The 23,393-nt window shown below is 49.5% G+C and overlaps 1 protein-coding gene across 3 annotated transcripts; it reads right to left on the reverse strand.

Moving 5' to 3' along the window:
- Nucleotides 1-175: 175 nt before the first annotated feature.
- LOC149316775 (protocadherin alpha-C2-like) lies at nucleotides 176-13,220 on the reverse strand. Of its 3 annotated transcripts, none has more exons than XM_089516252.1 (4): nucleotides 10,485-13,220; nucleotides 2,053-2,105; nucleotides 1,848-1,936; nucleotides 176-1,256 (listed from the first exon to the last, which is right to left on the reverse strand). In XM_089516252.1, the coding sequence occupies exons 1-4, from the start codon at nucleotides 13,152-13,154 to the stop codon at nucleotides 976-978; spliced, it is 3,093 nt and encodes a 1,030-aa protein (XP_089372378.1). In that variant the 5' UTR covers nucleotides 13,155-13,220; the 3' UTR covers nucleotides 176-975. The 3 variants fall into 3 exon arrangements, with proteins under 3 accessions (XP_089372378.1, XP_089372377.1, XP_089372376.1); XM_089516251.1 differs by having other exon boundaries at nucleotides 176-1,235; nucleotides 1,848-1,978; XM_089516250.1 differs by having other exon boundaries at nucleotides 1,848-1,978.
- Nucleotides 13,221-23,393: the final 10,173 nt, after the last annotated feature.

The following is a 23,393-nucleotide window of genomic DNA, read 5'->3' on the forward strand; positions in this document are numbered from 1 at the left end:
TATTATTATTATTATTAACACTCTTTCTCACCCAAATGTTAATCACTAAGCTCTGATATGAACAAAATGAAACCTTCTAGAACCTGCTAATTTCTAATCACAAAGTTAAGGTCAAGTGAAAAAACCTCCCATCCAAACCTGGTGTCATTTTGCTTTACATCCAAACAAATGTGGGTGTTTTTTTAAATGTATTTTTAAATCTTTAGGTGAGATATTAAATAAATGGATTGGGTATTTTTGTTTTGTTTTTTGCATGCTCCACATGACCTTCTTCCTCACTCAAAAGAAGAAAAACCTCTTTCTGGTGGGAGTATCTATCCCAGTGGGCTTAACGCAAGTATTTTTTTCCCCCGCTTTCCATGTTTTTGCATATTGTAGCCATTTTGCTGTGCTAAAAAGATGAGAAAACACACAGGGGTGCACTTGAAACATTCACACAGACCAAGAAGAGAACGACTACACCAATTACAAAATGAATCTCTTGCTAAAGATCTACTGGTGTGTGCAGGACACGGCTGCTTTGACTTCCAGGCATCCAGCCTCTATTCCTACTTCACCCAAGCCTGTTTGTTCCACAATATGAGACAAATTGTTCATTTAACTTTGGGTGACCTGGGTCAAACTGTCAGCCATGTGGTATCTTCCCTTCAATGACTCCACCAGCCCTGTCCAACAAAACAGTAAAAATTTCACCTGCATTCTTTTGACTTTTGTTTCATTCCAAGAACAATCATTTGTTCACAGCTTGCAATTATTTCCAGTTTCATTGCAAATTACAGCTGGAGCCTTGACATTATAGTCATACTGAGTTCACCAGACTTTTAGGAAAGGCAGATTGTAGAGAAGTCCTGTCGACCAATTTGTGCTGGGCAGAACAACTTGGTGGCGAAGACCAGAAATCTTATTCTAGCTTCACCATCACCATGGACAGCTCTTTGTCATCATCTGTACCTTCTTACTGGTCAAGAGCAAGCATTATTTCAGATTATTGTTAATAATCATGTTGTCATGTATATCACAATAGGTGGTCATTTTCTTCCTCTTCCCAAAGGTAGAGAAGCTGTTCTTGGTCTCCTGTTCCAGGAAGAGGGGCCCGTCTTTACTAGCAGGCATGGTTGGTGTCCCTGGAATATATACGTTGTGTTGATAATCCAGAGGCGAAATGTGCTGAGAGTACAGAGGGCCATACCGAGGGGTCCAGACGCTGTTGGCGGGCCCAGATCCCTTCTGAAGTTCTGTAAAAAGAAAAGTAGCATCTATTGACAAAAAGAAAGCTGATGTGAGAAGGCAGCATATCAGTCATCATACATTTTATAAAACATATCTAGCTAGCAAAATTCCCCATCCTGTTCCCAACAGCAGAGTTCAGCTTGGATATAAAACAGCAAAATAAATATTTTAAGGGCTGGACATCTGGACATTATTTGTTTTATTGCATTTTTATATACCACCTTTCTTCCAAGGAGCTCAGGACTCCCACTTTTCTTAGTGTTCACAACAACCTTGTAAGGTAGCTGAGGCTGGGTGACTTGCTCAAGGTCCCTTGGCAGACTGTTTAGCTGGATGAAGATTTGAACTTAGATGTTCCCACTCCTAATCCAACACTCTAATCACTATGCCAGGCATAGTGCCCCCTCTGCAGAGCCATCCTTGCCACTGTGACCCCTGTGATCCCTACACATCTGTCCATCATTGTTCAGCCTATACAGTATTATAATTATAAATGTGGTAAGATTTATAAATTTGGTAAGACTGGGGAACTGGAAACCTTGGTGGAAGCTTATCATCGATTCATAAATTACAGAAGCCTTTGAAATAAATTCTGCAACTCTAAAGGCCAAACTCACCAGCAACTGGAGTAACCAAAGTGCGCAACCTGTCATGGTCTTTCTGGACTCCTCTACGAACTCCTCCGACATCCTCTAGGCTCTGTGAACTATGTGGGGAGGGGGAAAGAGGAGCAAAGAAACAAAGGAATCTTAGGATAGATTCTCTTTAAAAGTTCAGCAAAAACAGTTCTAAGATTAAATGAGTCAAGATGGCCGCTAGTACCTCTTCAGTGCTGATTGCTTAGATGGCAGCCAATCTGCATTGGGCTGTTTCACCTGCAAATTAGAGAAAAGAGGGTGTTGAATACAATATCCATCTTCATGACACTTGACCCAACAGGCTCTTTACAGTTAAAGCAAGAATTAACCATGCTTTACATTAAAAATCAGATTTTGTGGTTTTATTATTGAGATCTCTTAAACAACGCTCCCCCAAAATACCTGACTTGCTTTCAGCACGAAGACACCAGTGAGTTTCATAGGACAAATATTTAACACTGGTTACAACATACTGTCAGTCCCACCATTCCCTTAAAAATAACATTCTGGAAGTCAAGGATTGTGGAGTACAGTCCAGAAAGGAGCGCGGATTGTGCTGTGTACCAGCCACTACAGGTTGCAACGCAGTGTCTGCACCAGGGATGGATGTGGCAGTCGTGACCTGTAAGACGGGTACTGATGGAGACAGATTTGTAGGTCTGCTTTTGAAAGCAGGGAGAACATCAGAAAGAGCAGTATAAACAGAAACTTACACCCGTTGCCTTATTCACACATAGAAGAAAATCATCTGATAATAACTTCACACTTGACTACTGTGCACTTGAGGACTACTGCTGATGAATATGCTGAACTGACTCCATTATCAGTTGATGCTGCAGTCATCAATACATTCGTGGGTATCAGTCCATGTCCAAGTACAATTATGTGGAAATCCCTAAGCGGGACTCATAAAGCTCAGGTTTGCACATCCTCCCTAAATGGCCTTGCATTGGCAATGACAATGAGTTTTTGTGAAAGGACAAGACAGCCCAGCCTTGTTTCTACCTTGGCCCCTAAGTCTCACTCCCTTTCTTTCTGGGACAGGAGCCAGCACCCAGTGCTCCAGGCTTTGCCCAGAGGTCTTCACTTAAACAGCTAAACTTTGGAGGGCTCCACTGTCTTTTCTAAAAAGACGATCAAAATAATCCCACTAGAATGTGGATAGAATCTTGTTCACATGCAAGTTTAATATACTCAACGTACTTTGTGGGGTGGTGGGGTGCCAAAAAACCCACAAAAGCTGAGATATGTGATGGGGGGGTGTATCCTGAAGGATTTGCATTGTTGGCTATGTGAATTACCAGTGCAGATGGACCCGGGATAAACCGGGATAAAACTGTCCATGTGTTGAGCATGTTTTTAATAAATCCGCATCATTGACTCCATCTTTATTCATTGCGCTGACACATGTGGGCAACAGAAGTCACAGAGATGCACACAGATGCGGTTCCAATTTAAAAAGCAGTGTGAACAACACATTGGGAATGTGTGACTGAGATTATTTACACAGTCATGCTGCAAAACAAAACATGTAGAGAATGCCTCAGACAGCTCTGGGTCTTCCTCGCTTCCTTGCCTGCTGCTTGTGACTTTTCAGGCCTGGAGAAATAATGCAGTTTGACACCACTTTATCTGACATGGTTCCATCCTACAGAATCCTGGGTTTGTCACTTTGGGAGGCACCAGTTGTGGTATAATTGTTTGGCCATTGGACTAGGACACTGAGAGACCAAGTTTCGAATCCTGGCTCAGCTATAGAAACCCACCCGGTGGCCTTGGGCAAGTCCAGGGTGACCACAAGTTGTCCTTTCCCAGGATATGCCCTACATTTCCATCTTCTATCCAGGATGAATCCCAATATGTCCGCCATTTTGAGCCTGACTAAGAAGCATGAGTTTACATTCATATGTTTCGAGCTTTTATTTGGTCACGTCCCACATTTTCTTGACCGCATCTGAGCAAGTAGACTTTAGTCTAGGAAAGCTCATGCTGCCAATTTCTTCCTTTCTGTTAGTCTCAAAGGTGCTACAAGATCTCTACATACTATGTTTTGAGGTGCCCTGTCCTGTAAGGGGAAGTCTGGCCCACTCTCCTGCCTATTGTTGGGTGGGTCTGGGGTTTAAAGCCCTCTGAGGGGAAATATTCCCCTGGGCCCTATTTGAAATGCCTTCCTCGCCTCAGGTGCTGTGGGGAGGTGAGGGGCCACAGAGCCAGCCTTGGCCTTCCTCTCCTTCCCTTGCTGCCAGGGGCGAAGGGAAGGCCTCTTGAAGGGCCTTTTCAAGGAGCCCTCATTGGTATTCTGTTTCCCTGGCCTCCTCGCTGCTTTTGCTGGAGTGAATCTCTTTTTTTATTTTTAAATCTTGGTGTCAGACTCGCTGGCTTGTGAAATGGAAGCACAGTTTGCTTCAGCTTACTTTGAAAATCCCCAATTATTGTCCTATTGTTATGCGCTTTGACTTAATATGCCCGCCTAGTTAGCATGGGGGTCACGTAGTGAAGGCGGGGTGGAAAAACCGAGTTCCCGTCCTTCCCTCATCTCTTCCCAGCTCCATCCTTCACTCCAGGGCTGTGCAAAGAGAGGCCTACTTTTGTATTTCCCGTCAACTGGGCCCAAAGCCCTTCCAACACGGCTGAGGGAAGCGCCAGCCTTGGCCAAGGCCCTGGCGGGGTTGGATCCAAAACACACTGCAGAAACAATCCAGTTTGAGACCGCTTTAACTGGTCTGGCTCAGTGCTAGGGAATCCTGGGAATTGTACTTTATTGTGGCAGCAGAGGTCTCTGACAAAGAAGGCTAAATGTCTCTCAAAACAACAGTTCCCATCAATCCCTAGCATTGAGCCAGGGCAGATAAAACATTCTCAAACTGTGTGTTTTGGGCCTCTGAAACAGTTCTGAGGGAAAGACCAAAACTGTTCATGGCGGCTCACTGGGCCTCAGGTGGCCTTTTTGCCTCATTTGGGTGGGAAGAGGCTTGAGGCAAGCGAGGGTCCAAGGGCTTTCTCTTCTTCCACAACCCTGGCAGGCCAAGTCCAGGGGGTGCATCCACACTGTAGATATAATGCAGTTTGGCACCACTTTAAGCGCTGTTGTTGTGTTGCAGCTTCAAGTCATATCTGACTTATGGCGACCCTGTCGTGGGGTTTTCCTGGCCTTGGTTCAGGGGAGGTTTGCCATTGCCTTCCCCTGAGGCTGAGAGAGTGTGACTTTCCCAAGATCACCCAGTGGGTTTGATGGTGGAGCAGAAATTCAAACCCTGGCCTCCCAGAGTTGTAGTCCAGCACTCAAACCACTCTGCCTTTCTGGATTCCTTAAGTGCTGCAGCTCCATACTTTGGGATGGAGACCTGGGATTTGTAGTTTTACCAGGTCTCCTCAGCTAAGGAACGGTGGTGCCTCTTGTTGCTGTGTGCCTTCAAGTCATTTCTGACTTAACAGTGACCCTGAGGAGAAATCTATCATAGGATTTTCTTGGCAAGTTTCTTCATAGGGGGATTTGCCGTTGCCATCCTCTGAGGCTAAGAGAGTGTGACTTGCCCAGGACCTTCAAGAAAAATGTGGGCCATTCCAACATAAATGCTAAAAACATTCATAAATGCAAATTGATGCTTCTTAGTCATGTTAAAAATGGAGGACATCTTGACATTCCTCCTGGACAGAAGGTTGAAATGGAGGCCCGTCCTGGAAAAGGAGGATGTCTGGTCACCCAGTGGGTTTCCATAACTATGCCGGGATTTGAACCATAGTCTCCCAATGTCCTAGTCCAACGCCAAAACCATTACACAAGGCTAGTGCCTCACAAAACTACAAATCCCAAGATTCTGTAGGATGGAGCCATGTCAGCTAAAGTGGTGTCAAACTGCATTATTTCTACAGTGTAGAGGCATCCGTGGCCGAAGTGGTGCCAGTCCCCTCTGCCACCCCAAGGCCTCTTTTCACAGAATCATAGAATCACAGAGTTTGAAGAGGCCACAAGGGCCATCCAGTCCAACCCCTTTCTGCCATGCAGGAACTCTCAATTAAAACATCCCCGACAGATGGACATCCAGCTTCTGTTTAAAGACCTCAGAGGCTGGATGGCCATCTGTCAGGGATATTTTGATTGTGATTTGCTGCATGGCAGAGGGTTGGGCTGGATGGCCCTTGTGGTCTCTTCCAACTTTATGATTTTATGAAAAGGAGCCTTGGGGTGGCAGGGGGGACGGGCATCCCTTTGGCCATAGGTGCATCTACACTGTAGAAATAATGCAGGTTTTTTGGCTGAGGGCCTTCCTAAATCTGGGAGTGGGGTTGCCTAGGAAGGGGTCAGAACAGAGCTCTGGGGCCACAGCAAACTACAATTCCTATAATTCCACAGCATGGAGCCATGGCAGTTAAAGTGGTCTCAACCCAGATTATTTCTGCAGTGCAGATACAGCCCTCATGAAGGGTCCCAGGCCCTTTCAGAAATGCTCTGGATCTCCCCTATGTGGGGCCACCTCCCATGGTGGATTTGGTGGCACTGCTGTTCTCTCTTGGGTCCGCCGGAGGCAAAGAGATGTGGAAATCAGCTCCCTATTCCAGGTCACTAGTGGGAGTTTAGAACTGACTGGAACTGAAATCACATTAACATATTAGACAACTGTGTCCAACCATCCAAGGGGAAAATGTAAAAAGAAGAAGAAAGGCCTGTCTCTGGCTCATTTTTGAAAAGGGCTGTGTGGTGAAAAGTGGGGGCTTTTAAAAGAAAATGTTTGTAAGTGGATTATACTTTTCATCCTTATCCATCCCGGGTAATCGCGTTACTGGGAGAGAATTTCATCGGAGGGAAATTAGACGCTATTCATTTATGTGTTTAACCAATGTTGTCATTTTAAAGTATATGTATGTGTATATATATATATATATATATATATATATAATCCCTTTCACTCTGCCAGATTTTGAACTGAGGAGCCCATCTATTCTCTTCTTTTTACACCCTTCCAGGGATGAGCTCTTGGAAATGACAAGGCGTTTTTTGTCTCCCCCACAAAGCATCGCCCCATCTTCCCTTTCCTCTTCAATGACAGCAGCGTTCAGCATTAATTTCTGCCAAAAGGGCAGGCAGAGGATGGCAAAGCCTGGCACAGACAAAATGCCCAGCAAGGTACCCATCCTCTTCATCCTCCAGTCCCACTTTCTGCCACCTTCCCTTCCTTATATCGGAAGGGGACAAGGTTGAAGGGGCTCTATAGAATCACAGATTTGGAAAGGACCATCGAGGACCATCAAGAAACACACAAACCCCCTTCTGCCATGCAGGAAATCACAATCAAAGAATCTCTGACAGGTGGCCATCCAACCTCTGTTTAAAGATCTCCAAAGGGGACTCCATCACTTTCCAAGGCACTGCTCTCACTGTCAGGAAGTTCCTCCTAATGTTGAGGTGGAATCTCTTTTCCTGGAGCTTGCATCCATTGTTTCAGGTTCTGTTCTCTGGAGCAAAACAAGCTTGCTCCCTCCTCAATACGACATCCCTTCAAATACTTAAACAGGAATATCCTACCACCTCTTAACCTTCTCTTCTCCAGGTTAAACATACCTAGCTCCCTAAGTCGTTCCTCATAGGGCATGGTTTCCAGACCCTTCACCATTTTGGTTAGCCTCCTCTGGACAAGCTCCATCTTTAATTCTATTATTTATTTATTTATTTATTTATTTGCTTTATTTATATGCTGCCTTTCCCCCAAGTCAGGAGCCAAGGTGGCTTCCATAACTATTCACATAAAGAGGAGAAAATAAATTTGAAAACACCACCTTAAACCCCATGAAACCCTTTGTCACAATGAGTTGGTAAATTGGCCCATGCCAGCCCAATGAAATGGAGGGGCCTTCCCAATGATGTCAAGGTAGCTCCTTCAGGAGATGGATTTCACCTCCATCTGGGGGATGTCAGCTCTCTTACCTGATGCCCCACCTAACACTAAGACCAGGCCTCCCTGCTTAGGCCTGGGCTCAACCCAAGTTGGCCAGATGTCCTCCTTTTCCAGGACACATTCTCCATTTCGGCCTTCTGTCTAGGAGAAACTTCAAAACGTCCTCCATTTTGGGCATGACTGAGAAGCATGGATTTAAGTTGACAGGAGTGGTTTTAGCTTTTATTGGGTTACATCCTCCTTTTTTTTTTTGAAGGTCCTATAGATTGCTATGCTTTGTCCTCCTTTGAGGTGAGGACACCAGGTCAACCCTGCCCTTGAATCAGAGGGCTCTGCTCACAAGTTGACCCATGAAAGGAGGACAAGGAGGCAACGTGGAATGTAAGGCATTCCAGAAAAAAATGTAGGACACAACCCAATAAAAAGCTCAAAACAATATCACAAAAAATCCATGCTTCTTGTGTGCCCTCAAGTCCCTTCTAACGTATGGTGACCTTATTGTGGAAGTTTCTTGGCAAGATTTGTTCAGAGGGGGGTTGCCACTGCCATCCTCTGAGGCTGAGAGAGTGTGACTTGCCCAAGATCACCCAGTGGGTTTCCATGGCCAAGCTGGGATTCGAACCCTGGTCTCCAGTGTTGTAGTCAAATGCTCAAAGCATTGCACCATGCTGGCTGTATCCATGCTTCTTAGTACTGCTCAAAATGGAGGGCATTCTAGAATTGGCTGGGTTGTAGGACATGTCATGGAAAAGGAGCACATATCCGGTCATCTTCCTCTTGGACAGAAAGCTAAGGTTTAGGACATGTCATGGAAAATGTCTGGTCACCCTGCTCTGGGACAGAAGGCTGAGATGTAGGACATGTCATGGAAAAGGAGGACGTGTCTGTTTATCTTCCTCTTAGACAGAAGGCTCAGATGTTGGACATGTCATGGAAAAGGAGGACGTATCTGGTCACCCTGCTCTGGGACAGAAGGCTGAGATGTAGGACATGTCATGGAAAAGGAGGACGTGTCTGTTTATCTTCCTCTTAGACAGAAGGCTCAGATGTAAGACATGTCATGGAAAAGGAGGACGTGTCTAGTTGCCCTCCTCTGGGACAAAAGGCTAAGATGTAGGACATGTCATGGAAAAAGAGGACGTGAGGTGTAGGGCATGTCCTGGAAATGGAGGATTGTCTGGTCACCCTGATCTGGGACAAAAGTCTGGTATGTAGGACATGTCATGGAAAAGGAGGTCGTGTCTGGTCACCTTCCCCTTGGACAGAAGGCTGAGGATGTAGGATCTGTCTGGAGCAGGAAGCAAACCCCTTTTCCTTTGCTTCCCAGGAGCTTCCCAGCCAAGAGCTCCCACCTGTAAGCCGCCTTGGGTCCCTCCTGGGAGGAAGGCGGCCTATAGAAATCGAATAGTAAATGAAGCCTATCTTAAGGGGGGGGCCCTAGGAGGCGGCGATGTGGGTCGCTTGCCTGGGGCTAGGGAGAGGCAGAGGCATCAGGCGAGGCGATCCGTCATCCCTTCCGACAGCGCCCGCTTCGCTGCTGCTGCTGCTTCTTCTGAGCAGCGCTTCCCGCTAATTCAGAGCGAGCCTGTCGTTTCCCAATATAATTAACGGAAACGCCGAGAAGCCCAGTAGCAGAGGAGGAGGAGGAGGAGGAGGAGGGCTCTCTCTCTCTCTCTCTCTCTCTCTCTCTGCTTTCTCCTCCTCTGCTGAGGGTTACTCATGTCGACGCTGCCACTTGATCAAAGGGCCCGGTAATTAGCTTTAAAAAGTTGCTGCTCCGGAATGTAGCAAGACTTTGCCTGAGCTGGGCTCTCGTTTCCTGCATGCATTGGATAAAGTGGATTTTGCAGAGCCAAGCTCGGGAGGCAGGCCAGGGTTCGAGTCCCACCTTGGCCACGAAACCCACCTTAAAGGCAAGTCACACTCTCTCAGCCTCCTCTGAAGAAACTGGCCAAGGAAACCCCATAGGCCGCCCTAAGTCGGAAAGGACTTGTTAGCATTGAGAGACTGAAACAACATGCAGGCACCTGACTAACATCTCCAACCGTTTGGTTTGGGACATCTTGCCTGATGAAGAAGCCCGTGGAGCTTCGAAAGCTTGCAACAAGTATATTATGTAAAGTATACAAAGGTGTTCTCTGAAGATGCCAGATGCTGGCGAAACGTCAGGAATAAACTCTTCTAGAACATGGCCACAGAGTCCGAAAAACCCACCCCCCAAAAAATCAAAGGTATCACTGTTTGGTGGGACACCCCCCCCCCCCCGTTGCGTGTTTTTTGTAGAGAGACCTTTGAGACTCACTAAAAGAAGTTGGCACCATGTTTTTTGTGTAGACTTCAGCCTACTTCCTCAGAGATGCATTTGAGGAAGCTCCTGCTGCCCAGCTCGTTCTTTCAGAGAGTCTCAAAGGTCTCTGTGTCCTGGTTCTACAGACTAACATGGCTATATCTTTGAATAATAATAATAATAATTAATAATAATAATATGCATCTGAGGAAGTAGACTTGGGTCTAGGCAAACTCTTGCTGCCCACTTCTTCCTTTCAGTGAGTCTCAAAGGTGATGCAAGATCTCTCTGCCTACTGATTCTAGAGACTAACAGGGCTATCTTATCTTTGAACCCTGGCCCATGCCTGGAGTGTGCGAGGGGTCTATGGGGCGAGTCCTGCCCTCATTTTCCCGGACCCTTCCCCCTCTGTGTGTGTGTGTGTGTCTCAGTTACCTGCCCGGCGTTGTTGTTGTTGGTCCCTGGGGCTTTCTTGGCAGGGTCGGGCGTGGCTTTGTCGGGCGCCTGGTTGTGGCTCTTCTTCTTCCTCCTCGGGGGGCTGCTGTAGGGCTTGAGGAACATGAAGTCGCTCTGGGCGGATTCGGGGCTCAGGCAGACCTTGTAGCAGTAGCCCGGGGGACCCTCCCCGCTGCCGTTGTTGCCCTGCTGCTGCTGCTGCGGAGGCGGGTGGCCGGCGTTGTTCTTGAAGAGCTCGGACCCGGGGGGCGCCGACGGGTCGCAGGAGCAGCAGCCTCCCTCCTCCCGATCCCCGGCACTGCATTCCCCATCCTCCCCTCTTCCTTGGATCCAAGGCGGGAGGGCGCACCCGAAGTCCCGGTCCTTGCGGCACTTGACGGCGGTGAGGACCAGGATGGCGACCAGGAAGGTGAGCGAGACGGAGCCCAGGGAGACGATCAGGTAGAGGGTCAGCGGGGAAGAGGCGGCGGCATGGCTGTCCTCGGAAACCGGGAGGACGGGGAGGGTCTCCGGGAGGCCGTCGACCAAAGAGAGGAGGAGAGCGACCGAGGCGGAGAGCGGCGGCTGCCCGTGGTCCCTTACCTGGACCAAGAGGCGGTGTCGGGGGGGATCCTGGTCGAGGAAGGGCCGGGCGGTGCGGATCTCTCCGGTGTGGAGGGCCACGTTGAAGAGCCCGGCCTCGGTGGCTTGGAGCAGCCGGTAAGAGAGGCGGGCGTTCTGCCCGGCGTCGGCATCCACCGCGGACACCTTCCCCACCAAGTAACCGGCCTCCGCTCCTCGGGGCACCGCCGCCAAAGTCCCCTCCGCCGCCAGGGACCCCGAGGCGTTCCCCGGGGGAGGCATCAGCAAGGGCCCGACGATGACCGGGGGGTTGTCGTTCTGGTCGAGGACGAAGACGGTGACGGTGGCGTTGCCGCTGAGCGGCGGGAAGCCGGCGTCGTGGGCCAGGACCATCACCTGGAAGCTGCGAATCTGCTCGTAGTCGAGGGAGCGGAGGGCGTACATGTGGCCGCTGTCGGCGTTGATAGAGACGTAGGTACCCACCGGCATGCCCTGGATGGAGCGCCCTTCCTCGGCCAGCGAGTAGGACAGGTAGGCGTTCTGCTGCCCGTCCGGGTCCCGGGCGCTGACCGAGCACAAGGAGGCCCCCGGGGCGTTGTTCTCCAGCACCGAGACGCTGTAGGAAGGCTGCAGGAAGCGGGGCGCGTTGTCGTTCACGTCGGAGACCGAGACGGAGAAGGCAGCGCGGGTGGTCAGCGCCGGGGATCCCCCGTCTTTGGCCGTCAGGGTGAGGTTGTATTCGGCCACGGCTTCCCGGTCCAAAGGTCCGGCGGTGAGGAGGGTGTAGGAACCGGGGAAGGCCGGCTGGAGCCGGAAGGGCCCCTCGGGCGGCTCCAGGCGGCAGGTGACCCGCCCGTTGTCGCCGGAGTCTCGGTCCTGGACGCTGAGCAGAGCGATGACGGTGCCGGTGGGGGCGTCCTCCAGCACCGGGCCGGAGACCGGGGTGAGGCTCATCTCGGGGGCGTTGTCGTTGACGTCGAGGAGGCGGACCAGGAGGCGGCAGTGGACGGCGACGGCGGAGGGGCCCCGGTCCTTGGCCTGGACGTAGAGCTCGTGGAGGCTGGCTCGCTCGTAGTCCAGCCGGGCCTTCAGCCGCACCTCGCCGCCGCGGGGCTCCACGCTGAAGAGCTGCCGGGCCTCGGGCGGAGCGTGGCCGCTGAAGGAGTACTCCACCTCCCCGTTGGGGCCCTCGTCGGCGTCGCTGGCGTTCAGGCGGACCACCAGCGTCCCCGGCGGGGCGTCCTCCCGGAGCCGGACCGAGTAGGAGCTCCGCTCGAAGACCGGCACGTTGTCGTTGGCGTCCAGGACGGAGACCGAGAGCCGCGCCGAGCCCGACCGCTCGGGAAGGCCGCCGTCGAGGGCGGTGAGCAGGAGCCGGTGGCTGGGCTGCTGCTCCCGGTCCAGGCTCCGCTCCAGCACCAGCTCGGCGAACTTGCTGCCGTCGCTGCGGCTCTGGACCTCGAGGGCGAAGAAGGCGTTGGGGCTGAGGCGGTAGGTGCGGAGGGCGTTGGAGCCGGCGTCGGGGTCCTGGGCGCTCTCCAGCGGGAAGCGGGAGCCCGGCGCCGCCGACTCGGCCACCTCCAGCGCGTACTCGGGCCACGGGAAGCGGGGCGCGTGGTCGTTGACGTCCAGCACCTCCACCTCCACCCGGTGCAGCGCCAAGGGGCTCTCCAGCACCAGCTGCAGGTGCAGCAGACACGGGGCGCTCTCTCCCGACCCTCCGCCGCCGGCCTCGCACAGCTCCTCCCGGTCGATCTTCTCGTTCACGAAGAGGATCCCGTTCTCCAGGTTGACTTCCAGGTGTTGCTTGGACCCCGCCCGGGAGGCGATCCGGAACCGCCGCGCCGACAGCGCCCCGACGTCCAGCCCCAGGTCCTCCGCCAGGTTGGCCACGAAAGCCCCGTGCTCCAGCTCCTCCGGCACCGAGTAGCGCAGCTGCTGAGAAGAGCCCGCCGCCGCCGGAGAACCAGCCACTGCCAGCACCAGAGACGTCGCCAATATCACCAGCATCAGCCCCAAGACGGGGCCGGGAGCAGGGCAGCCCCGGGGAGTCCCGCCGCTGCCTCCCGCCGCCTCCGAGGAAGGCATCGGGAGGCGTCCCGCTCGGCTCCGGAGCTGCCTCCCTCTCCCTCGCTCTCTCGCTCGCTATCTCTCTCTCTCTCTCTTCCAGGGACTTGGACTTCCCAAGACTTGGAGGCTGGCGGGGAGGCGGCGAGCGGGCTGCCTTTTCAGCACCGCATTGGCGGACAGCGCCGTCGAGAGGAGGACGGGCGGCCAGGTTAACCCCTCGCTGGCCGAAGGAGCAGGGACCCCGCGATCCTGAGGCTGGGAGGCACCTCAAGGGACAGGAAAGCCGAACCCCCTTCTGCCATGCAGGAACTCACACACAAACTACCCCCGAGAGACTAAATATCCTAGAAGCCTAGAGCTGGAAGAGACCCTAAGGGCCATCCAGTCTGACCCCCTTTCGGCCATGCAGGAACTCACAAACAAAGCACCTCCGACAGGTAGCCATCCAGCCTCTGCTTCAAAACAGCCTCCAAAGAAAGAGATTCAAACACTCTCCCCAAAGAACTAGGTAACTGCTCTCACTGTCAGGAAGGTCCTCCTAATGTTGAGGTGGCATCTCTTTTCCTGGAGCTTGCATCCATTATTCTGAATCCTCAATATGACTTCCCTTCAAATATTTAAACAGGGCTGTCATATCACCTCTTAACCATCTCTTCTCCAGGCTAAACAGACCCAGCTCTCCTCATAAGGCATGCTTTCCAGACCCTTCACCATGTTGGTCGCCCTCCTCTGGACACGCTTCAGCTTGCCAACATCGTTTTTGAATTGTGGTGCCTAGAACTAGACACATGGTTTTTATGTTCGCCCAGAGGCAGGGAGGGAGGAAAGGAGAGAAGCTCTTTTTGAATTCTTACCCCCGGGAAACTGAAATCATCTGCATGCCAGAAAAGGTCAGCTCCCTTCCTAGCAAGCCAGGGAAGGGTTGAGCAAAGGCAGCCCAAAGATGGAGAATTGGTGGCCCCTGACAGGCAGGAAAACCTCCTTTGGGCTGAAGCCAACAAAAGCCGGGTCGGCGACCCGGCTTTTGTTGGCTTCAGCCCAAAGGAGGTTTTCCTGCCTGTCAGGGGCCACCAATTCTCCATCTTTGGGGCTCTCCCTCCTAAGACTTCTCCCCATAGAAGCCAAGTTCCATCCCCTTCTCCCCAGATGTCGGATCTCCCCCTTCCAAGCCCCCGAAACACATCGGCAAGCAAATCCTCCCAATCCCGACATCAGCCTCGGCGCATGGATTTAACCTTTACCAGATGGTTAAGCTCCGACAGAATTGATTACATTTCCCCACACACCGTTCCCCTTGTAATGCTGATATTATTATATATATATATGTTTTAATTACCGGAGAAGGGGATTACAAACCCAGACAAGACGGATCAAGGCGGAGGGTGCACAGACACACACACACACACCCCGATCCGATCCGCCGCCAACAGGAACACACACACAAGGCACACTACACAACACAAAGACACACACTCCTGGAGGATCCCTCCCTGCTCGCCCTTGGGGTGCACTACAGATCCCACGCTCCCCTTCTGCAGCATCACAAGAAGATGGGGGCTGGAAGGAAGGAAGGAAGAGGGGTTGGAGTTTGAGCCTCCATCCTAGGGATCATGCCTCTTGGGCTGGGAGAAGGGTCTCCCCATAGGATTAAACAACCCACAGAGACAGGAGGGGGGGCGATTCATTCGTCTCCAACCCCCCAACTTTTGTTAGCTCTTCGTTTCCCAAGGCGTCCTGGAAGAGGAGCAGAGCGCTGCCCTGCGGCGATCAGCGGCATTCAAGAGCTTCGGAGAAGTGCAGGGAAAGTGGGGCAAGGGAATGGGGGAATGGGGGGCTTCCTTGGGACGACAAAGACATGGCCCTGAGAGTCTGGAAAAACAGTGGGCAAAGGCACCTTTGAGACTACCTTTGAGATCTAGCCGTGTTAAGTCTCTAAATTCAGCATGTAGAGAGAGATCTTGCAGCACCTTTGAGACTCACTGAAAGACAGAAGTGGCCTGCAGGAGCTTTCTTAGGCTCGAGCCTCCTTCCTCAGGTGCATGTTTTGTACAAGATGCCTTTGCAGACTGGTTTTCCAGACCAACACGGCCATAACGGCCATAACGTGAAAAGATCTAAAACCGTGTTAGTCTACAACGTCAGCATGTGGAGAGATCTTGTAGCACCTCATAGAATCATAGAGTTCGAAGAGACCGCAAGGGCCATCCAGTCCAACCCCATTCTGCCATGCAGGAACTCTCAATCAAAGCATCCCCATTGACAGATGGCCATCCAGCCTCTGTTTGAAGACCTCCAAGGAAGGAGACTCCACTACACTCCGAGGAAGGAGTGTGTTCCACTGTCAGACAGCCCTTACTGTCAGGAAGTTCCTCCTAATGTTGAGCTGGAATCTCTTTTCCTGTAGCTTGCATCCTTTGCTCTGGGTCCTGTTCTCTGGAGCAGCAGAAAACAAGCTCCATTACTTTTGATACTGTAACTGAGAGCTGGTAGCATGAGCTTTCCTAGGCTTGAGCCTCCTTCCTCAGATGGATGTTTTGTACAAGATCTCCTTGCCACCTTGAGTCCCTGTACTGGGAGGAAGGTGGGGTATAAATAAACATAATAACAATAATAATAATAATAATAATAATAGGGTTGAGCCTACTTCCTCAAGTGCATAGGGTCCCCTAGGCTAAAGTCTACATGAAAGTTCATGCTACCTGCTTCTCATGCGACCAGGTTCCCTATGGGACCATATGTGTCTTCAAATAACTAAACAAAATGAATTTCAGCAGGGAGAAATGTAAGGTACTACACATAGGCAGAAAGAATGAAATGCATAGATATAGGATGGGGGACACCTGGCTTAAGGAGACTAGATGTGAAAGGGATCTAGGAGTCCTAGTAGACCACAAGCTGAACATGAGTAAACAGTGTGATGCGGCAGCTAAAAAGGCCAATGCAATTCTAGGCTGCATCAATAGAAATATAGTGTCTAGGTCAAGGGAAGTAATAGTAATACTCTATTCTGCTCTGGTCAGGCCCCACCTGGAATATTGTGTCCAGTTCTGAGTAACACGGTTCAAAAATAATGTTGAGAAACTGGAGCGTGTCCAAAGGGGGGCAACTAAGATGGTGAAGGGTCTGGAAACCATGCCCCATGAGGAGAGACTTAGGGAGCTGGGGATGTTTAGCCTGGAAAAGAGACAGATAAGAGGTGATATGACAACCCTGTTTAAGTATTTGAAGGGATGTCATATTGAGGAGGGAGCAAGCTTGTTTTCTGCATCTCCAGAGAATAGGACCCAGTGCAATGGATTCAAATTACAAGAAAAGATATTCTACCTAAAAATTAGGAGGAACTTCCTGATAGTAAGGGCTATTCAACAGCAGACTATGCTGTCTTAGAGAGTGCTTGAGTCTCCTTCTTTGGAGGTGTTTAAACAGAGTCTGGATAGCCATCTGTGCTTTGATTGCGAGTTCCTGCATGGCAAGGATTGGACTGGATGGCCCTTGGGGTCTATTCAAACTCTAGGATTCTAGGATTTTGTCTGAGGACGCAGAGCCAAGCCTATGAAAGCTCATGTGACCCGCTTCCTTCTGGGGCCCTATGCATCTGAGGAAGCAGGCGCAAGCCTATGAAGCTCCTGCAGATTGTCTCAAAGGTGCTACAGATCCCTTCGCCTCCTTGTGATAACAAGTCTGCTATGTGATGGCTGGTCTGCCTGGGCCTCATCCATTTCTTTCTTCCTCCAAAAGCAAGGGCCTCTCCTCTGGCGGCCTCCCTCCTGTCGAGTTCAGCGTAGTAATCTGTTAACAATCTACTTATGAGATTTCCAAGAGGCACAGATTTCCAAGGAGATTGAGCTGTGCACTGATACTGGGCCCAGCACAAATCCAGCCAGGGATAAGCCAAAGAGGCTCTGCTTTGCTTGGACACACACACACACACACACACACACACACACACACACAGAGCCCTTGTGGCACCATTGACCCCAAGACACTGGCTGCCGGAGGCAAAGCAAACCACCGCCACTACCATGTCACATCTGACATGATCCAAGGTTGCTGGAGTGATGTGTGCACTTGAAACCCAGCAGTCAAAATGCAGCAGCAATCCAATAATGAACACTTGTTGTTGTTGTGTGCCTTCAACTTGTTTCTGACTTATGGCGACCCTAAAGTGAACCTATCTTGGGGTTTTCTTGGCAAGATTTGTGCAGAGGGGATCCTCTGAGGCTGAGAGAGTGTGACCTGCCCAAGGTCACCCAGTGGATTTTCATGGCTGGGCCGGGATTCGAACCCTGGTCTCCATAGTCCTAGCCAAAGCTCTTCCATGATCCTTCTTACAAAACTCCAGCCCCTTTCCCACCAATTGTGGGGTGGGAAGAGCAGAAAATCCTTTGGCGTGGCAATTGTTCAGCAGAGAGAAGACTCTATTGCCCCAAAAAACTACACTTCCCAGAATTCCATAGCATTGAGCCATGGCAATTAAAGTGGTGCCAAACCTGATTATTGCTGCAATGTGGAGTGGTGTCATACAGAACCTACTTACATACAAATATGCATGCGGGCAACCCTCCCAACAACTCATCTCCCTTCTTCCTCTCTTCAAGACAACACCATAGAAACAGGAATCAAAATCAAAATTTATTTCCAGGAAACATTTGAAAGGCAATTACCTGTCCCAAAACAATAAATCTTACAAGAATAAATATCCGCCCGCCCTAACTGCGTGCCACAGGGAGTCATCCAGGGAAAAATTGGTTCCCAAGGATGGCATTTGCCTTTGTTTGATCATAACAGTAATTTATTCTATCCGAGTCTCATATTCTGAGAGGGATGAAGTCTGAGTTTACCTGCAATTCTAGTTTCTCTCCTACTTTGGAGGGAGAAATTAAGATATTCTCACTGAAATAACCCTTCGTAGTCGGCACTGCTTCGCTTTATTCTCTCTCTCACTCTCTCTCTGAGTCTGTCCAAACTGCAGAAATAATCCAGTTTGACACGGCTTTAACTGCCATGGCTCAAGGCTATAGAATGTTGGGAATGGTAGTTTGCTGTGGCACCAGAAGCAATGTCAAACTGGATTATTTCACTTGAGAGAGTGGTGGAGTCTCCCTCCTTAAAGGTCTTTAAACAGAGGCTGGATGGCCATCTGTCAGGGATGCTTTGATTGAGATTTCCTGCATGGCAGAATGGGGTTGGACTGGATGGCCCTTGCGGTCTCTTCCAACTCTATGATTCTATTTCTACGGTGTGGGTGCAGCCTCCCTCCCTCTCTCATTACAACCAGCCCCAGAGTGTGGTTCCAGTCACACTGTACTGCTGAAGGAGATCAAAGCAAATAATAATAATAATAATAATAATAATAATAATAATAAATGTTATTTCTTTACTGAAAGAAAGCATGTTAAAATACAAAACACAATTAAAAACACATGAGTGCTTCTGGTGGTCGCAGGGATGCATGCCTCTGTCTTGTGAACACAGGAGGGAAGCTAAGAATAGTTGGGAGGAAAATCTGCTATGGGCACTATGTACTCCAGAGAAGGGAGGAAAGACAGCCAGAGAGAAGCATAAGAGGCTGAACCCTTGGAGCCAATAGTACTGGCCCAGCAGGCTTCTACACACCAACCTCTGCCTGCCTTTTTACCATTTGCTTAGGGATGGCACTGCCCATCAGAGACCTCCTTAGCTCCTCAGTCTTGCTCCTTTGAAACCCAGCAGGCACCAGACTAATAGATATTGCTTCAAAGAACTTTCTTGCATCTCTTAGCTTTATAGGAAGGGGGATCTTGTTGCACCTTTGAGACTAACTGGAACAAAAACAAGTTGGCAGCATGCGCTTTCCTAGACTAAAGATGCATATGCATCTGAGGAAGTAGAATCAGTCTACGAAAGCTCATACTGCCAACTTCTTTCTTTCAGTTAATACTTTATCACACGGGAAAAATTGGAAGGTTAACCAAAGGTTAATCCGGGGTCTTCCAAGGTATTTCACGTAATTTTGTAAAAGGTTCTCAAATGGCGTTGCACACAAACGGAAGGCAATCCAAACACAATCGTGAGACATTCAAGGAATAGCTAAATTTGAAAAAATATAGAATGTATAAATCTTTTTCCACTGTGAATTCGCAGTCAATTCAAATTTGCGTTAGTATGAAAGGCATCTCCTGTTCAGTCATGGGATTACTGTTGGCCATAGGATCCTGTCCTCCCTGCGCATGCGCAAACACACTAATTTGAAATCAAGAAGCCAATGGGTACGTACTCATGTGGTGAGTTCGTTCGCATTTGTATTGCTTTCTCTTTCGGATGGACGCTGTTTTCATCTGTGTGTGTGATAAGATACAACATAATTTCTTGTATTTTCTGATTCCCCGCTCCCTTCTTCTTCTTTCAGGATGGTGAGACATTCCTCCGTATGAAAAAGTTCTTAGTCTCAAAGGTGCTACAAGATCTCTCTACATACTGATTCTACAGACTAACATGGCTATATCTTTGAATTCTGCCTTTATAGGAAGGGTCTTCATGGGCCTAGTAGGAAGCCATGGGTAGAGGAGTAACAAGGGAAGGAAATGAAAGCTTTACAGCAGGGGTCGGCAACCTACGGCCCATGGGCCGGATCCGGCCCGGTGAGGCCTTGGGACCAGCCCCAGCCTGGTCCTCCCGCCGATTGCCGCCCTTGCTGCAGCTTCCGCGCTGGTCCGGGCGCCATTTTGAGTTCAGCCCCCCAGTTGTCTGAGGGACAGGAACCCAGCCCCTGGCTCAAAAAGGTTGCCTACCCCTGCTTTACAGTCTCAAGGAAGTGACAACAGTCTTTGCTTTGTCCAGAGCGTCAGTATGCTGGTACTTGAGCAGAGTAATGGGCATGGTGTAGCTCAAGCTAGCTCTTGGAGTGGCAGCAATTGCACTGCTCTTGCTTCCTTCTGCTTGGAAGAGTTGCTCATTCCGCTTGCAACTACACTCTGAAGCAACAAAGGGTTAATGATATTTTCCCCAGCAACCTCAGCTCACAGGGAACAATATCTTTGGGACTAATTCCTCCCTTAAATGTGTGTAATGGTGGTGAGGCTAACATAATAATAAATAATAATAATAATTTTTATTTATAACCCTCTTTTCCAAAAATAGATCAAAGCAGGGTACAGCAAAGGCAAAAAAATGTAACACAATATGCAATATAAAAACATACAGTATAAAAACATCATAAAAATAACCCAATACTTTAAAACACTATAAAATCTACAACAAGCTTTAAAACCAAAGAACATCATCATCATCATCATCATCATCATCATCATCATCAAGCTTTATTTATATAGCGCTCTAAATTTACACAGCGCTGTACATACAGTCTTTTTAATTGGGCAGTTCCCTGCCCTCAGGCTTATAATGTAAAAAAACCATGACACAAAAGGAGAAGGGAATGGTGATGGGGAAGGGGATCAGATCCAGCATTTCTTCTCTACCTCTGAGGCCTGGACCAAGACAGAGGGACTGGAGGGAGGGCTCTGCTTTTTAATTGAGGCCAAGCCCAATGGAGCTGGGCCTGCCTTTTCATTCCCTTCCAGGCCGGATGGTGTCAGATGCCATGCAGGGAGGGCTCTGTTTTCAGGTTAGGCCTGATGGAGTTGGGCCTGCCTTTTCACTCCATCCAGGCTGGATGATGTCACATGAGAGATAAGCCTTTTCTGTGTGACAGCAGTGGCACAGTGATAAATTTTGAAATGTGGACCCTAACCAAGAAGTTCTCTATAGCAATACTCCTATGGAGAATCCAAAATTGCAGGTACCTGTGTTGATCTAAAACAATTTCTAGCAGTTTTCATCTCTACCATGATTGGATATTTTATAAAACTGTCTCCAAATGCTTTGGATTATGACAAGGATAGTTCATAACAATGCACCATTGCTTGGGAAAATCAATTTCTCCTTCAGGTACTGTGGGAACTGCAGCTAAACTCAGAAGGAACAATGGAGTCCAAGGAGGGTGGCAGATGATGCCGTAGTCCTGGACGATCAGATAGTTCTGGGTCTTCAACCCTGCAAGCCCTGGCTCCATTACATCACTGCATGAGAGAGACTGTGTTCTTTATTGTGTACACTATACAAATGAGTTGGAAGGCAGTGTTTAATTTCCAAAAAGAGATCAGGTGGGTAAGTGGGATAGGAAAGAGGGAGATCCTTGCCATCTGTCCTATACGCTCTTCTTTTTCACAGTGCTGGATGTGAGAGACTAAAAGGAAGGGGTGAGGCTGGACTTGCTCTGTGGAAAAAGACAATCTTCTGCCAAGGTACTTCTGCCAAGGTACCTGACTGTCTCTCTCCAATCTTGCCTATTTTAATTAATTTCAACTTACGTTTTAGTGTTGTTATTTTAGTTTTAGGGTAAGGGATAAGGGGATATGTACTTTTAGTTGTTTGTACTATGCATTTTATTTACCAGTAAGTATTTAATTGTAACCTGCCTTGATCCTTATGGAAAGGCGGGATATAAATACAATCTATTGTTGTTGTTGCTGTTGTTGTTATATATTCTTGCTGATAACCAGTGGAAATTAGGGTTCTAGCACCCTCTCTAGTTAATAAGGGCCTCCTAGCAAGGAAACTGTAGCAGGTTTCAAAGCTGAAAATCCAGCTCCCATTCTTTTCTCACATTTTAGTTTGGCTTCTGGTCATCCCTGCTCTGAGACCCCTTCCCTCCCTCCCTCCACAATGCTGAGAAGGTCAGCACTGGTTGGGGAAGCCATCCATTCACACCATAAATGATGGGAGCATGCCATGAATAGAAGATGACTCTGGAGGCATCACTTTTTCTGTGCTGAGGCGTGGGAGGGGGAACGCAGCTGCGTGATCTGAACACACATCACAGGTACCACTCTGTCCCATCTGGCTATGGCTGCATTGCAGGACAGGGATGACCAAATGGAGGCCATGCCATTTTCCCAAGCAGATGATCACGTAGGAGCCCAGGCTCACTGAGCCAATGAAATAGACTATTCTTAAGATCAGGTAAACATTAAGCAATGACACTGCAATTTTTCCAGTGTTCTTTGTGAACCAGAAAGATGGAGATGAAACCAGAACTGCTTGGCCTATTCTGCAGCTGGCCACCCTTCCATGCATCCTACTAGAACCAGGGAGCCCCAGCCACTGGGGAGTGGCTATGCAGCAGAAGCCAGACTGGTATAGTTCCTCAAGCTTCTGATACTCCTCCTTTTTCCTGTTCACTTATTCTCTACACCTCCACATCACTCCTATAGTCTCTAATTGCTTCCACACGTTTGCTTCAGCCACCCAACATACAAATCTACAGAAGATGCAAGCAAGCCATCAACCAGCACACACATCCTTTCCAACTTAGGGCTGAAAGGAAGAAAATCAACTTATCTGAGATGTGGTGCTGGAGAAGAGTTCTACATAGACGGTGGACTGCTAAAAAGACAAATAAATGTGTCCCAGAGCAAATCAAGCCTGAATTCTTCCTAAATGACTAAACTGAGGCTGTCCTGCTTTGGCCATATCATGAGAAGACAGAACTCACTAGAAAAGTGATGGCCTCTGAGGGAGAGAGAAGGCTGGCCCAGTACCATCAGGGGCTAGCCTGAAGAAAGAGGCTCCTCCCTCCCCAACTGTCATCTTTCGGCCTCTGAGGGAGAGAGAAGGCTCGCCCAGTACCATCAGGGGCTAGCCTGAAGAAAGAGGCTCCTCCCTCCCCAACTGTCATCGTTCGGCCTCTGAGGGAGAGAGAAGGCTGGCCCAGTACCATCAGGGGCTAGCCTGAAGAAAGAGGCTCCTCCCTCCCCAACTGTCATCTTTCGGCCTCTGAGGGAGAGAGTAGGCTGGCCCAGTTCCATCAGGGGCTAGCCTGAAGAAAGAGGCTCCTCCCTCCCCAACTGTCATCTTTCGGCCTCTGAGGGAGAGAGAAGGCTGGCCCAGTACCATCAGGAGCTAGCCTGAAGAAAGAGGCTCCTCCCTCCCTAACTGTCATCTTTCGGCCTCTGAGGGAGAGAGTAGGCTGGCCCAGTTCCATCAGGGGCTAGCCTGAAGAAGAAGAGCCCTCCCTCTGGTCCATCTGCCTTGGTCCAGGCCTCAGAGGGAGAAAAGAATGCTGGACCTGATTCCCTCCCTCCCTCACCATTCCCTTCTCCTTTTGTGTCGTGTCTTTTAGATTGTAAGCCTGTGGGCAGGGAACTGTCTGTTATCCCCTCTATGGTAAACCGCTCGGATTCCCAGTGATTGGGCAGTATATAAATAAAACCTATTATT

This window comes from Sceloporus occidentalis, unplaced genomic scaffold, assembly GCF_023333645.1.
Source record: "Sceloporus occidentalis isolate IW3139 unplaced genomic scaffold, rSceOcc1.0.p SCAF_3, whole genome shotgun sequence".
In the NCBI taxonomy this organism is placed as follows: domain Eukaryota; kingdom Metazoa; phylum Chordata; class Lepidosauria; order Squamata; family Phrynosomatidae; genus Sceloporus; species Sceloporus occidentalis.